Source organism: Prunus dulcis, chromosome 1 (genome assembly GCF_902201215.1).
Source record: "Prunus dulcis chromosome 1, ALMONDv2, whole genome shotgun sequence".
Classification (NCBI taxonomy): Eukaryota; Viridiplantae; Streptophyta; class Magnoliopsida; order Rosales; family Rosaceae; genus Prunus; species Prunus dulcis.
The window spans coordinates 8,938,131-8,955,625 of record NC_047650.1 but is presented as its reverse complement, the minus strand read 5'-3'; the positions used below and the strand labels follow the sequence as shown (position 1 = coordinate 8,955,625).

General features: G+C 33.4%; 2 protein-coding genes across 2 annotated transcripts; both read left to right on the top strand.

Moving 5' to 3' along the window:
• The first annotated feature begins 245 nt into the window (after positions 1 to 245).
• On the top strand, positions 246 to 2,937 carry LOC117636998 (ubiquitin carboxyl-terminal hydrolase 12-like). The gene is made up of 4 exons (XM_034371761.1): positions 246 to 408; positions 1,568 to 1,697; positions 2,521 to 2,650; positions 2,785 to 2,937. The coding sequence occupies exons 1-4, from the start codon at positions 246 to 248 to the stop codon at positions 2,935 to 2,937; spliced, it is 576 nt and encodes a 191-aa protein (XP_034227652.1).
• A 7,715-nt stretch (positions 2,938 to 10,652) lies between these two features.
• LOC117636916 lies at positions 10,653 to 15,157 on the top strand. The gene is made up of 9 exons (XM_034371675.1): positions 10,653 to 10,766; positions 11,289 to 11,301; positions 11,442 to 11,512; positions 11,586 to 11,709; positions 13,766 to 13,901; positions 14,061 to 14,230; positions 14,310 to 14,601; positions 14,705 to 14,871; positions 15,009 to 15,157. Exons 1-9 carry the CDS (start codon positions 10,653 to 10,655, stop codon positions 15,155 to 15,157), a joined length of 1,236 nt encoding a protein of 411 aa, XP_034227566.1.
• The last annotated feature ends 2,338 nt before the right edge of the window (positions 15,158 to 17,495 follow it).

The window sequence follows — 17,495 nt, the reverse complement described above, 5'->3', positions numbered from 1 at the left end:
AAAATTAAAAAAAGAGTGATTTTATTGGCACATTATTTGCTCTTTGCCTCCCATACTAATTTTAGACATGAATTACCTATTTTACCATTATACATAATTACCGATAAGGACAAAAAAATTTAAAATAAAAATTAAATTTGTTCACTACACCCTACATATGTTCCTGCAATCTTAGTTAGACTTTTTCTCAAACCATCATGGTCCTACAACCCTCACGAGGTTTATACGCTTATGCTATTACAAACATGGGATATGCGTTGCTTGGTATTGATCTGGGTGTTATGGAACCAAATTATTCGGTTTCGACTGCTTGTGCTATACTTCAAATTACTATTTCTATTCTGCTGCAAATCACATTCGTTGAGGTAAGGCTGATGACTGCTGGCGGAACCGGAGTTGCCTATTCCCGTTGGCAATGAGAATTTGCTTGAATTAATAATTAAAGGGTATTTTAGGAATAATGGTGGGTGGAAAAATAAGATTGTGTTTTTTCGAATTTACATGGTGGGTGAGGAAATATGTAAGAGGGCGGAAATAGCAGCACTCTATCGTTTTTAATCATTTTATATTAGGGTAAATTAGTAATTCAATAAAATATTTGATAACAGAGGGTGCTTAGTTAATTTTAGGATTCATTTTTATATCTTACATTGCCAATAAGCTCTTTTTTATTTGAGAGTTTCACATGTAAACCCATAAATAAGACCTAAATTATGCAAAAATCATACAATACTCAAATTATAGGAAAAGCCCAATTTTGTCACCTTTACGATGGATCAAACCCCATAAGGCCCAATCTATTTAATTTAATTTAATGTAATTTAATTCAATTAAGGAGTCGTATTAGTAAAGGCGTGTCAGATATGTAAAAATTACTATCGGAAAAAGAACTCTTCTCTCCCCCAAGAAAATAGGTTTCAGCGATTAGACCCACCTCCGTAACTTTCTTTCCAATCATCGCTGAAGCCTTTTTCTTGATCAAATTTCTGGCATCAACCTGTATCTATAGAAGGAAGTTTGGTGGTCAATTTAATTCCCATGCTTAGTATTGAGTTTGACCAAGATGGTACGTAACATCTACTTATTTTTGTCTCTATCTATCTATGAGCTTATGTTGAACTTGTGTTGAAGAAACTACTCAAGCCTTAAAAGGAAGTTCCATTTTATTTTGTTTTTTAAAATATTAATAATAGTCTAGTTTATGTTAAATTAATTTAACTTACAGAAAGAGAAATTCGAACTTAGATACTGAGGGGTGGGCAATACTAACTTAACCCACATTTGCCCAAACAGACGTTCTATATCAATCAATGCGCATACATGCATGTATTTTTTTTTTTTTTTTTTTTGAGGTCCTTTCCTATTGAAAGGGGCGATAGCATATTAAACTCACACACACAATTTTTTTGAGGTCCTTTCCTATTGAAAGGGGCGATAGCATATTAAACTCACACACACAACACGGATGCTAGGACTCGAACCCAGGACCTTGCCTGAGAGAGTAAATACTCCAAACCACTACACTTGTTGCCATTAATTAATAAAATGTTTAATTGTTGCGTTGCAGAGGTTTCAAGACCATTTTCAGATTCACCGCCAACTCATTACACTCTAAAAATAGAGTCGTTTTCGTTGCTAAAGAAGTATTCGGTGGATAGATTTGAGTCAGGGGAGTTTGATGCTGGAGGATACAAATGGCAAATCATCGTTTTTTCTAATCTGCTAGTTAATTATGTATACCTTGTGATGTGAATAAAAATAACATTTTGGTCATTGACTGGGTCTATATTGGAAATGCCCCTAGTATTTTTTATGTTTGATCACGGCAGGAAACTGGTGGTGTAACCAAATGGATACAAGAAGAAGAATGTGGAAGACCACATCTCTGTCTATCTAGAAATGGCTGGAGCAGAATCACTTGAGACTGGTTGGGAAGTATTTGTTGATTTTAGATTGTTTTTACTTGATCAGAATAAGGGAATCTACTTGGTTCTTCAGGGTATATATATTATCTGTCTGTTTGAAATTAATTCTCATATATCTCGTGTTGCATGAATTGCTCATGATCTTCTAATTTTGTTTGCTTATCAAATGCTAATCTAAAGAAGATGTGCTTGCACGTGGCGATCCTCGAAGTGGGTTTCGAAAGAGTTATCCCTCTGAAAGAATTTGCGGATGCTTCCAATGGCTATCTCGTTGATGATACTTGTGTGTTTGGAGAAGAGGTCTTTGTTTGTAAGGAAAGAAGAGCGGGCAAGGCAGAGTGCCTACCAAGGATCAACAATGCTGTTACTGTATCAAAAGAAAACAGTGATTTTCTTCATAAAAAAGAAAACAAAGATTTTATGAACAAGCTTGTTTGGAAGATTGAGGAATTTTCGAAGTAAACACCCGAACGCTTGGAATCAAAACCATTCAATGCTGGAGGGCAGACATGGTAGGTATCTCTCTCTGATGATAATTAAGCTTCTTGTTTAATTAGTATTCTTCTGTTTTAATTAAATTGTTGGTGGTTTGCAGGAAGATACAGCTCTATCCCAAGGGAAATTGCCGTGGAAAGGATACTCATGTTTCTCTTTACTTAACATTGGCTAATCCAGAAAAGCTATCTCCTGCCTCCAAAATACTTGCACAGTTTACTCTTCACATCGTAGATCAATTGAACGCCAAGCATTGTTTTCGTCAATGTAAACATTTTACTCCTCTTTCTTTTCAAATTTCTTCTCAATCCTGATTAATCTTCTTTTTTCCCTTTTTTGTTTTTGTTTTTGTGTCCTATTGCAGCTTGCAGGTGGTCGATCTTTCAGTGCCTCGATTCCGTCTTGGGGTTGGCCTGATTTCATTACATTGGGCAATTTCGAACAGTTAGACAAGGGTTATTTGGTGAAGGATACTTGCTTAGTCGAGGCAGAGGTCACTGTCCATGGAATTTGCTAAAGCATTACAGCCAGCTAAAGCTTGTCGTGATTATATTCATAACACACCTCCTGTCACCCGGTGTTACTGTCAAACGGAAACATTTCTCCAAAAATCATTGCTATTCAATATTGGCAACACAACATGATATAACCACCCTCATTTGAAAAAAATTTCTAACGCGCGGTTGAATTATTTTTTTTAATTTTTAATTTTTAATTAGTTTCTACTTGCAAATGAGAATTTTATCATTTTCATGCTTTCTTTTTTAGTTTTGCTAAGTGAGTCGAAAGGAGAGTCGTTGCTAAGTGAGTTGAAAGGAGAGTCGCTACTTCACTCCTTAACACACGGTTTATGTTTTCAATGAAGTTAGGACCCATCTGGTAACATTTCTTGAAATCATTTTGAAAAATATTTTTGTAAAATAAAAACTAAAAAATGAATTCGTACTTTAAGATCCAAGTTAAGTTTTTGTCTTTTAGAGAACAAAAACATAGTATACATGTTTTTGATATTCTAGGTATGGAAAAAGAATGATGAAAACATTGACAAAATCACAAATGATATATATGTATGCATGCAAACAAAAAATAACACATCCTGCTGCAATAGTAATTTCTAAGAATAATACTAGTCTTACCACATTTTTATGCCATAATCATGATGTGCTGATGTGTACATACCACATCATGTAAAATACTAGTTTATGTTTTTCTAATTTTATTTATTAAAATATATTTCATTCATTTAATTGATGTGACATATGATATAAACATGACATCGTGTGGTATAGAAATTCAAAACTCATATTTTCTTGCCTTGCACCAACACTATTTACTTTTTGTTGTATAGAAAAGCCCATATTTGCCCTATTCAAAATTAAAATGTCAACATAATTTATTAATCTTCCAATAATTTTATAAAAATAAAAATAAAAAAGTCCCAGCTTTTTCCAGATCTTTGGTGCCTCTCTAATGAAACCTTCTAGTATTTTTGAGCAAGGATTGTGTGGTCTGTATGGAGGTTGAAGAGAGTATTTTCATAGAAGCAAAAGCAGAGCAAACTAATAGAGAGAGAGAGAGAGAGAGAGAGAGAGAGAGAGAGAGAGAGAGAGAGAGAGAGAGAGAGAGAGAGTTCAAAGGGGGTGTATTCAATTAAGATTTTAAAAGAGGTAAATGGAGTTATAAAGTTTATAGAGTTCAATATAGTTCAATTGATTTCTATAAACTCTACATAGAGTTTGATTGAATTCCTAGATTGATTTTAATGGTGTTTGTTGGAGTTTTATAATAGATTTTAAAAGAGTTGATTAGAGTTCTAAAATGTTTTTTTTTCCTTTTTTTTTTTGGGTTGTTTATCGTTTTTCTAGATTTTCAAAAGAGAAAAGTACTTTTACAAAAACATTTTGTAAAAAACTTCCAAACCATATACATCCAAAGAAAAAAAAAAGGCATCTATTTTGTTCAAATGTGCAACCAAAATAAGGATTTATGTCTAGATGTTTACGAAAAATGCGCAAAAGTAAAAACATAAAAGTAATTTCATGACCAACAAAAAAAGAAAGATAAGCAAACTATAATTCTAAATGCATAAACCGTCATTCATAAAGAAGGAAAAGTAGAAAAAGCGTAGAAAAATTACAACTCATTTGATGCACAACAATAAATATGATGATGATGTACTGTTCATCGATATATGATGATGGCAACAATAACTATTCAAGAAACACCAACTATTCATATGTGCATCGAGTACAGACTACTCCTCATATCCAAGGCACAACAACTATTCAAGCAACAACAATTGCTTGGATATATGATGATGTATAGCAACAACAATTATTCAAGCACTGGATTGGATATCATACATATATGAACAACGTAGAAAAAGAGAAGAGATTTTTTACCAGCTTTGAAATTGTTTAAGCAACAGCAATTATTCAAGCACTGGATTTAGTAATCCTCATTTGAAATTGTTAACCAACTTTGGTGCTTCATTTATGCGGTTCACTAGTAAAAAAAACCCCTTGCGCGACCAAATTTTGAGCGACGAAAAACTATTCGTCGCGCGAAGTGACTTTGCGCGACGAAACTTGAAACTTCGTCGCTCAAAGTCTTGCGCGACCAAATTTTGCGCGACGAAAAATAATTCGTCGCCCAAAGTCACTTTGCGCGACAAACTTTTGCGCGATGACAATACATCGTCGCTCAAAGTCTTGCGCGACGAAAAATAATTCGTCGCCCAAAGTCACTTCGCGCGACAAACTTTTGCGCGACGACAATACATCGTCGCTCAAAGTCTTGCGCGACCAAATTTTGCGCGACGAAAAATAATTCGTCGCTCAAAGTCACTTTGCGCGACAAACTTTTGCGCGACGACAATACATCGTCGCTCAAAGTCTTGCGCGACCAATTTTGCGCAACGAAAAATAATTCGTCGCTCACGCGAAGTGACTTTGGGAAATAATTCGTCGCTCACGCGAAATGACTTTGGGCGAAGAAAAATAATTCGTCGCTCAAAGTGACTTTGCACGACGAAAAGTAAACTTCGTCGCGCAAAGTCCTTATAAAAATAAAAAAAATATTTTTAAAAAATTTTTCAATGACGTAATCCAAACATTTTGTCACCTAAACCAATTTATTTTTGTTTTTTTATTTTGTATGCATAACACTTAAGAAATTAAACGGTATATATATTTATTAAGTAACTTTAAATTTATTATTTTAGATCGGATTGGATTTTTATTAGAAAAATATATTCTTGTTGTTCGGATTGGGTTTTTGTTAGAAAATATATATTTTAAATTGACGATCGAATTATTTCATTGCATTCATATCGGGTCAAGGAGTGTAGCAGTAAAAAATCATCAAAATCGGAGTTAAAATAACCGTTAAATCTTGATTTTTCATTATAACCGTCTAAAAGTTTTATCCCCTTACTTGATCTCTGAATGTTTATTTTTTCCGATTTCTGGCTATATGATCTCGAAGTATAATCAAACAAGTTTGATGGTTGGATCGTTGAAACTAGTTTTTTTGAATGCATATGCCATCAAAACAATATATTCACTAACAATTAAGAGTTTATTTATACTGTCGTTAAATATAACATAAGATTTTGTGGTATCCACTAGTGTAAATATTTTAAATTGAAGATCAAATTCAGTCATTGTATTCATATAGGGTCAAGGAGCGTAGCTGTAAAAAATCATCAAAATCGGAGTTAAAATAACCATTAAATCATGATTTTTCATTTATAACCGTCGAAGAGGTTTGTCCCGTTACTTGATCTATGAATGTTTATTTTTTCCGATTTTTGGCGTATATGATCTCGAAGTATAAAAAAACAAGTTTGACGGTTGGATAGTTGAAACTAGTTTCGTAGAATGCATATGCCATCAAAACAATATATTCACTAACAATTAAGAGTTTATTTATACTTTCTTTAAATATAACATAAGATTTTGTGGTATCCACTAGTGCAAATGTTTTAAATTGAAGATAAAATTCAGTCATTGTATTCATATAGGGTCAAGGAGTGTAGCTGTAAAAAAATCATCAAAATCGGAGTTAAAATAACCATTAAATCGTGATTTTTCATTTATAACTATCGAAAAGTTTTGTCCCGTTACTAGATCTCTGAATGTTTGTTTTTTGTGATTTTTGGGGTATACGATCTTGAAATATATACAAACAAGTCTTATGGTTAGATCGTTGAAGTGTGTGTGTGTGTGTGTATATATATATTTATTTATTAAGTAGCTTTAAATTTATTTATTTTGTACATATAACACTTAAGAAATTGAATAGTATATACATTTATTAAGAAGCTTTCACCTTAATTATATTTTAAATCATAAAATAAAATATTTTTATTTTTTATTATTCATAACAATTATTTTTATAAATATTGTGCTACGAACCAATTTTTCGTCTCTCAAAAGTTTGCGCGACTAACAGTTCGTCGTGTAAAACTCAAAAAATTTGGGCGAGTACCAAAAATGGGACGCGGGTTTTTAAAATTTAAAAAAAAAACTTTAGACTTTGCGCGACCAATATTTTTTGTCGCGCAAAAATTTGGGCGGGTACCAAAAATGGGACACGGGAATTTTTTTTTATAATTGTTTTAGACTTTGCGCTACCAATATGTATTTTTCCTCGGGCAAAAATTTAAAGATTTTGGCGGGTACCAAAAATGGGATGCGGGAATTTTTTTAAAAAAATAATAATTTTTTTAGACTTTGCGCGACCAATATTCCTATATTCGTCGCGCAAAACTTTGCGAGACCAATATGTTTCGTCGCGCAAAACTTTGCGCGACCAATATATATTTTTCGTCGTGCAAAAATTTGGGCGGGTACCAAAAATGGGACGCGGGAATTTTTTTATATAATTGTTTTAGACTTTGCGCGACTAATATGTATTTTTCGTCGCACAAAAATTTAAAAATTTTGGCGGGTACCAAAAATGGGATGCGGGAATTTTTTTTTTTGAAAAAATTATTTTTAGACTTTGCGCGACCAATATTTTTATATTCATCGCGCAAAACTTTGCGAGACCAATATATTTCGTCGCGCAAAACTTTGCGCGACCAACCCTATTTTCGTCGCGCAAAGTGATACGGTTTTTAAAAACCGAAATAACTCCGCCACCATTTTCTCAATTTCTTTCTCTACTCTTACCTCTCCTCTCTCTTTCCCTCTCCCCAAATCCCACCCTTTCTCTCACCCTCACTCCTCTCACTTAATCTCTCATCTCTCTCTTCACTATCTCTCACTCTCACTCACTCTCTCATCTATCTTTTCACTATCTCTCACTCTCTCATCTCTCATCTATCTTTTCACTATCTCTCACTCTCTCATCTCTCTATCACTATCTTATCTAATTCTCTCACTTCTCCCTCTCATTCTCACTCACTCTCAATCTTGCCAAAAGGTATATTCTCTCCAAATTTTAAATTTTTTTCATTAATATGTGTTTTTGGAGTTAGTTTTGAGTTTGAGTGGGGTTTGGGGTTGAGTAAAGGGGAGAGATTGGAGTTTGGGTTGGATTTGTGGTATAACAATTTTAGGGGAGATTATACATTCTTTTTTTTGTTGTTGTTGTTATTTGACCATATTTGTGTTTTTTTGTAGGTAATCATTGAGACTTTGATGGCTAAAGTTGAGGATTAGGAAGCTATCAAAACATATTATCCACCACTACCACCACAATATGCTTGTATTAGGATTTTACTTTGTTAATTCATGTGTACATTTTGAATAATATATAGATATAAATATTTATTGGATAATTTGATCACTATTTTTCATATGTAATTTTATTTTGAATATGTCAATTTAAATTAAAGTAATTAAGAAAAATCTTACAATTAAATTAAATTTAAAAAGTAAAAATTTGAAAAAATTACTATAATTAAATTAATATCAATTTAAATTAAAGTGATTTAAAAAAAAATCATACAATTAAATTATATTTAAAAAGTTTTGGCACAGGGCTCCTAAAATTTCAGAGCCACCACTGTATATAGGCTTGTTGCCTTGACAAAAATGTAAGCTGAAAACTACCAGCTGTCTTATATCCCACTAAGTCCTATATCTAAAGCTTTGTACATTTCCTCCTCCATTCAAGTAAAACTTTACTCTTTCAAAAGTTTTCTATTCCAAGTCAAACTATTGTCCTAATCACTAAACTAACCATTTCCTAAACCTCTTATCCCATAGACTTACAATGGTATCAGAGCTTGTTCCAATCAACCTTGGGCGTCGGTTCATTCTAGTCCTCCATAATTCTACCACTAGCTATAACTCTGTCCCTCTTCCTATTTTCACTAGAGAAAACTATGACTTCTGGAATATTAAAATGAAGACCTATTTTACGTCTCAAGAAAATTCAACCGTTCAACAGTTGAGGCAACTAAAGAAGGATCAACAAAAAGATGCAAATGCCTTATTTTCATTTCAACAAGCCTTGCATGATACGATCTTTCCAAGGATCATGGGAGCCACAACTACAAAGAAAGCATGGAATACCTTGAAGGAGGAATTTCAAGGCAATGTCAAGGTACATGCGGTTAAACTACAAACTTTAAGAAGAGATTTTGAAAACATTAAAATGAAGGATTCTGAGACCACACAAGACTATTATGCTAAAGTAAAAGAAATAGTCAATCAATTGAGAGCCTGTGGAGCAAAATATTAATGATTCAAGAATTGTTGAAAAAATACTTATCCGTCTTCCTAACAAGTATGATCCTTTAGCTATTGCCATTGAATAGACAAAAGATTGAACTAGTCTGTTAGTGACATAAATAATGGGCTCTCTTGAAGCATATGAGAAAAGATTGAGTAGGCGAAATGAAAATTCAGTTGAAAGCGCCTTTTAGTCAAAACTAAACTTAAGGTCTCAGAAATCTTAAGAAGGGGAAATGAGATGCGAAGAAAATTCTAGAGACCCAATAAGAATTGGGGAAATAAAAAAGAAATGGAGAGGATAAACTATCCATCCTAGGGGGTGCGTACAAATACAAACCACCTAAAAAAATATTGTTGGTTCCATGGAAAGCCCAAATGTCGAAACCAAAATGCTTGTTTGACTAAGCTTTGAATTAACTATCCTCCCTAGGGGTACTAACTCACCCAATTAATTTTATTTTTTTTATTTTTTATTTTTTTGTCTTTAAATTGACAACCAAACTTGTTTGGCTGAGCTTTGAATGAATTTCAACAATGAGCGAACATGCAAACTTGGGTGTTCAAAATTCCAAGTAAAAAAAAGCACCTCACACAAATTATTGACTTGTGTTTCTCACCAACAATCACCAAATAGATTCAAAGCAAAAAACCACATGCCCTTGCCCAATCTGGGTTTATTAGCCCAACACGAGAGATAACAGTGGTTCGGCAACGGTGATACACAGTATACAACCTAGGAATATTAAAAGAGTAAAGAGAGAATCGCGAGTCTTATTGTTTTGTGGACAAAAAGTACAAGTGTTGTTTTAAATCAGGTGTTGTATCAAGCAGCTGTTGGATGCATCTAAAGGTTGAAATTAGAGGTTCGAACTTGAACAAAAATCTAGATGACCAGATGTGAGAAAGATTAGAGGTTCCAAGGGCTCAAGATTAGAGGTTCGGTAGAGGATTTTAGATGTTCACTCCATTTGTCCCTTAATGCATCTGCCCCATCAAAAAGTGTGTTAAACGGCTGATGTTGCATACATATGGGGCTCACATATCCAATAATATCATGTCACATGGATTAAAGAAAAAAATTATTTATCAAATAATTTAAAATTTGTAAACAATAAAAAATTTAAAAAAAACCACCAAGTTCAACAATTTTTTATGAAGAATTGCATGATATATCTGATCAGATCGTTACGCCTTTCGTGTGGGTCAAAACTTTCACGACAAGAAATTTCGCTGCCTTAGGACCCTTATAGTTATAGGAGCCATTTATTACGTTGATTTTATTTTGACTTAAATGTTGTTAAATGAGAACTTTAGTTCCTACTTGCAAATGAGAACTTTATTTTTTTCTGTTTAGATTTTTGGTCGTGTGACTTTTTCGTCACCGTGTACGTAGTGAGTTGGTTGTGCATTTGAAATTGATCTCACAACCATGTTGGCAACACAACAAGAAGATATCCATGATGAAGTGGAAGTTTAAATTGTTTAAATGAATTAATATTCAATTAATTAAGAAAGAAGAACTGACAAAGGAGAGTCTATATCAATGATCAAGAATGCCGTTATGTACAAACATGTTTGGAAGATTGAGAACTTTTCAAAGTTAGATGCTGAGAGCTACTACTCAGAACCATTAATTCACTGCTGGTTATCAGAAATGGTATATATATATTAGGCGAGACTCCTCAGTATCGGTCATCGAATGCACAAACATCCACCACCCTCAAAGAAGGGACCAACACATTCTAGGAGCCCCCGCCCGTCTCCTTGATCATAATTTTATTAATAAGAAACATAAAAAAAAATATAAGAACAGCAGGAGGGACGAAACCAAAACCCTGCATAAAAGAAAGACAGTGACAGAAAGACACAACAACATGTTGACCTAAAGAGACTAAAACTCTGAAAGAAGAAACTCTGATTGGTTTTCTTATTAATATCCTTCTTTAAGGGGCTGCTTTTAATTTTGATGCACACTGAAATATCTTTTTACCTGCATGAAAACGAAAATAATTACCTTTATTAGTTAATGATAATTTTTCCCTAACAGAACTACGTACCATGTAGATATTTTGTGATTTGGGAAGGTATGCAATTTGAAATGCATACCTTTTGCCTGAAATTCTGATGTGGCATTTAAGCTTGCAATTGTAAAACGTGACTGAAATCTTGATTCTTGAAGATTAAACTTGCAGGTAATTCTAAAAATGGAGTCTTGTTTTTAATTTGTTGGTTGTTGCAGGAAGATAAAGCTCTATCATAAGGGTCGCTGACGATGGAATGGGTATTCATACTTCTATTTTCTTGGTATTGGATTATCTGGAAATACCTCCAGGTTCCAAAATATTTGCAAGTTTTCCCTGTGCATTGTGGATCAAATTCACTCCAGCCATAAATGTGATGAAGGTAAAGGTTTTCCTATCTCAGTGTAGAATTGAATATAATGCCGCATAACATTAGGGTTTATGTGTGTGTGTAGGTAATAGCTGTGGTTCAGTGCATCAAGCCTAAATTGGGGTTGGCCCGCCTACTTTCTCTTCACTGGACACTTTCAGTGAGGAAGGCAAGGGGTTTTGATGAAGTATACTTGCTTAATATTCATGGCAAGCATGACATAAGTGCCACAACCAGGGTAACAATTTAATACTTCGGCAATTTCTTAACTCATGATTTGTACTTACGTTTGTAAAACAATAAATTGGAGTAGGACTTGTATTATTTCATGTCACTATATATTAATTCTTGAAAAAAAAACAACTTGATAGTATTTCAAGTCACTATGTTTTTTGAGATATTTAGTGATATACCCATTTCTAGCACTAATATTATAAATAAACCCTACACAATTGAATTCCTATAAACAAACCCAAAAAAAATCCAAAAAATGATAGCTAGCCTTATTGAATTTAATATTGATTATTAAAGTCCATTTTATAATTTGATAGCTAGCTTTTTTGTTATGTTGTAAATAGGCTTTGGGTGTGTTTCTAAAGTCCATTTTATATAGGGTATTTTTATAATTTGGGCCCCCATATTGGGTATAATAGTGAATCTCCCATGTTTTTTTTTTCTCTATTAAGAAACTTGTAATTATCATGTACTTCAAAAATAAAAAATAAAAATATACGAGAAGACCCAATAAGGCTCAACCTTTGTCATTTAATTTAAGTTACTAAAGGACTCTCGGATAATATAAGGCATCATGAATGTTCATATGTGAAAGAATGGTAGTATTCCTCTTCCTATCGGAAAAGAAGTCTACTCTCGATCTCCAATATAAATAGGACACCCTCCAAAACTTTGTTTCTAATCGTCGCTGAAACCTTCTTCTTCTTCGACTCAAGTCAAGACACTCACTCAGGAGGAACTGGTTGATGCGCACGCACGCCCACCCTTTATAAATTTTTTGGCATCTACCTACCTGTAGTACAGAAGGAAGTTTGGTGGTGAATTTAATTGCCATGGCTAGTCTGAAGTTTGACCAACATGATGGTACGTAAATTAACACTTCTTTTTGTCCCTATCGAACTTTGCAATTGTGTTCAACTTGTGTTGAAGAAACTAGTCAAGCCTTAAAACGAAGTTATATATATATATATATATATATATATATATATATATATATATATGTTTGTTTTGTTTTTTTGTTCAATATAAGTTATAGTCTAAATATATATATAATTTACAAGAGAGAAATTCAAACTTGGGTGTAAAGACATGGACACATGGACACGTACACATATATATTATTTTGGGTGCCTGTTATTTTATATATAGAAAATTACATATTAACCCAAAACTGCAAGCATTCATAAGGAAAAATGCTTGTACACGTACATGTAAACATATACCTTTTATTTATTTATTTACCTTGTATGTAGGAGCAATTTATGTTTCTTCCCTCTTTTTTTTTTTTTTTTTCCTTTCTTTCTATTATTTACATAGGTAAAGAAAGGTTTATGTTAACTACCTATCAAATAGGTTTGAGCGTCGATGTACTCTACCTAACAAGGAGGGAAACAATTTGTGAGTATAAGCATAACTGCTTCCTAAATAAGCAGTTCCAAACGAGCCCTTAATTTGTTTTCATTATTTATCTTCAAGGGCAAACTAGTCAAGAAAAATAAGTAGTAAATGCAAATTGGGCTGTCATCAATTCAAATAGGTGGGTTTACCTAACATTTCCATCCGGGATTAGGTTTGTATTGAAAAGTCCCTTAGAGCATCTCCAGTCAATATGCCAAATTATCACGTAGATATAAACTGATAAAAATAAAGGTTGAAGTTACTCCAACCGAGTAGTCAAATCCTACATGGATTTGAAGACTTGTGACAGATATGTCAAAAATAACATATCAAAAAGCTTGATGGTGTCAAATATTATTTTAAGATATTTTCAGCCATAGACTCCACTATCATTTACTCTCTTTAAAACTTTATGCATTATATGTACCATGCTTTTAAAAATATAATAAAATAATAAAATATTTGGCAATACAAGTGGAGTTAATATATTTTTTTCGTAAGTGTCAAAATTGCCACATAAGCCATCAAATTCAAATTTAACATTTTGTATGTGACATCTCCTTTAGAGATGCTTTTATATACACCTCTAGTGTTGTTGCCATTAATTAATTAATATTTAATGTTGCACTGTAGGGGTTTCAAGACCATTTTCAGATTCACCGCCAACTCATTACACTCTAAAAATAGAGGCGTTTTCGTTGCTGAAGAAGCATTCAACATCAGAGGGTAGCTTTGAGTCAGGGAAGTTTGACGCTGGAGGATACAAATGGTAATTCATCTTTTTTCTTAAGCTATAGTTCTTCTAACTAAACCATGTGTTGTCTTCAAATAATGTTCGCCATCTTAGTATATTATTTTCTTTCGTTTCATCGCTTTGGTATATTATTTTCTTCTTTATTAACATTGTTTTTATGTTTGCTCACTGAAGGAAACTGGTGGTCTACCCAAATGGAAACAAGAAGAAGAATGTGGAAGACCACATCTCTGTCTACTTAAAAATGGCTGGAGCAAATTCACTTGAGACTCGTTGGGAAGTCTCTGTTGATTTTAGATTGTTTTTGCTTGATCAGAATACGGGAAAATACTTGGTTCTTCAAGGTATGCATACATTATATATCTATCTATCTATCTATCACTATGCATTGCTCATGATCTTCTAATTTTGTTTGCTTTTCAGATGCTAATCTAAACAAGATTTGCTTGCACCGGGCGATGCTCGAAATGGGTTTCGATAGAGTTATCCCTCTGAAAGCATTTGCTGATGCTTCCAATGGCTATCTCATTGATGACAAGTGTGTGTTTGGAGCCGAGGTCTTTGTTTGTAAAGAAAGAAGAGCAGGCAAGGCAGAGTGCCTATCAGGGATCAACAGTGCTTCTACGAACAAGTATGTTTGGAAGATTGAGAAATTTTCAAAGTCAAAAACCGAATGCTTGGAATCACAACCGTTCAATGCTGGAGGACAGACGTGGTAGGTATCTCTGATGATATTAATTAAGCCTTGTAATTAATCTAAACTTGTTGTTTAGTTCCTTCTTTTTTTTAATCATTAATAAATTTGTTGGTGATTGCAGGAAGATAAAGCTCTATCCCAAGGGAGCTGACGACGGAAAGGGTACTCATGTTTCTATTTACTTAAAATGTGCTAATCCAGAAAAGCTGTCTCCTGGCTCTCAAATACTTACAGAGTTCACTCTGCGCATCGTAGATCAATTGAATGCCAAGCATTTTTATAGTAAAGGTAAACATGCGGTCTAATTTATATTTCTTCTTTTACTTATTTGTTTCTTTTCTCCTTTTCTTTTCAAAGTTTTTTTTTTCAATCCTTGATTAGTCTTCTTTTTCTTCTTTCGTTTTTTCTTTTTTGTGTGCTTGCAGATATTCAATGGTTCTCAGCTTTGGGTATTGGTTGGTCTAATTTCATTACATTGGGAAATTTCAAACGGTTAGACAAGGGTTATTTGCTGAAGGATACTTGCTTAATTGAGGCGGAGGTCACTGTCCATGGAATTGCTAAAGCATTATAGCCAGCTAAAGCTTGTCGTAAAAATATTCATAACACACATCTTGTGTCACCTGTTGTTACCGTTAGCATAAATGTTTCTCCAAAAATCATTGCTATTCAATATTGGCAACACAACATGATATAACGATCCTCATTTGAAATTTTTTTCTAGTGTGCAATTGAAAACTTTTTTTTTTTAAATTCTGAATTTTTAGTATCTATACTTGCAAATGAGAATTTTGTCAATTTTCTGCTTTCTTTTTTAGCTTTGCTCACTACTACATTTTACACTTTGCGCGACGAAGATAATTTCGTCGCGCAAAATACATTGTAGTCGCACAAATTTTTACGCGACAAAAACTTCGTCGCGCAGAATCCGTCGCGCAAAGATCGTGAAGAAAGACTTTGCGCGACCAACATTTTTCATTGGTCGCGCAAAGTGACTTTGCGCGACGAAAAAATATTGGTCCCGCAAAACTTTGGGCGACGAAACACATTGGTCCCGCAAAACTTTGAGCGACGAAACACATTGGTCGCGCAAAGGTTTGCGCGACGAAACAAGTTGGTCGCGCAAAGGTTTGCGCGACGAATAATATTCGTCTCTCAAAGTTTTGCGCGACAAAAAACATTGGTCGTGCAAAGTCTCAAAAAAATTTAAAAAATAAAAAATTCCCGCGTTCCATTTTTGGTACCCCGCCCACATTTTTAGAGTTTTGTGCGACGAACAATAACGTCGCGCAAATATTTGCGCGACGAAATATTTTTTTGTGTTTTAAATTTTTTTAATTAAAATAAATTAATTTTTACTTTTTATTATTATTTCTTTAATATTAATTTATTCAAAATTTTTACTTTTTAAATATAATTTAATTGTATGATTTTTTTTTAAATCACTTTAATTTAAATTGATATTAATTTAATTCTAGTAATTTTTTCAAATTTTTACTTTTTAAATTTAATTTAATTGTAAGATTTTTCTTAATTACTTTAATTTAAATTGACATATTCAAAATAAAATTACATATGAAAAATAGTGATCAAATTATCCAATAAATATATATATATAATATTCAAAATGTACACATGAATTAACAAAGTAAAATCCTAATACAAGCATATTGTGGTGGTAGTGGTGGATAATATGTTTTGATAGCTTCCTAATCCTCAACTTTAGCCATCAAAGTCTCAATGATTACCTACAAAAAAAAACAAATATGGTCAAATAACAACAACAACAAAAAAAAAGAATGTATAATCTCCCCTAAAATTGTTATACCACAAATCCAACCCAAACTTCAATCTCTCCCCTTTACTCAACCCCAAACCCCCCACAAACTCAAAACTAACTCCAAAAACACATATTAATGAAAAAAATTTAAAATTTGGAGAGAATATACCTTTTGGCAAGATTGAGAGTGAGTGAGAATGAGAGGGAGAAGTGAGAGAATTAGATAAGATAGTGATAGAGAGATGAGAGAGTGAGAGATAGTGAAAAGATAGATGAGAGAGTGAGTGAGAGTGAGTGAGAGTGAGAGATAGTGAAGAGAGAGATGAGAGATTAAGTGAGAGGAGTGAGTGTGAGAGAAAGGGTGGGATTTGGGGAGAGGGAAAGAGAGAAGAGAGGTAAGAGTAGAGAAAGAAATTGAGAAAATGGTGGAGGAGTTATTTCGGTTTTTAAAAACCGTATCACTTTGCGCGACGAAAATACTGTTGGTCGCTCAAAGTTTTGCGCGACGAAATATATTGGTCTCGCAAAGTTTTGTGCGACGAATATAAAAATATTGGTCGCGCAAAGTCTAAAAATAATTTTTTCAAAAAAAAAAATTCCCGCATCCCATTTTTGGTACCCGCCAAAATTTTTAAATTTTTGTGCGACGAAAAATACATATTGGTCGCGCAAAGTCTAAAACAATTATAAAAAAAATTCCCGCGTCCCATTTTTGGTACCCGCCCAAATTTTTGCGCGACGAAAAATATATATTGGTCGCGCAAAGTTTTGCGCGACGAAACATATTGGTCTCGCAAAGTTTTGCGCGACGAATACAGTAGTATTGGTCGCGCAAAGTCTAAAAAAATTATTATTTTTTAAAAAAAAATTCCCGCATCACATTTTTGGTACCCACCAAAATTTTTAAATTTTTGTGCGACGAAAAAAACATATTGGTCGCGCAAAGTCTAAAACAATTATATAAAAAAATTCCCGCGTCCCATTTTTGGTACCCGCCCAAATTATTGCGCGACGAAACATATTGGTCTCGCAAAGTTTTGCGCGACGAATATAGTAATATTGGTCGCGCAAAGTCTAAAAAATTATTTTTTTTTAAAAAAATTCCCGCATCCCATTTTTGGTACCCGCCAAA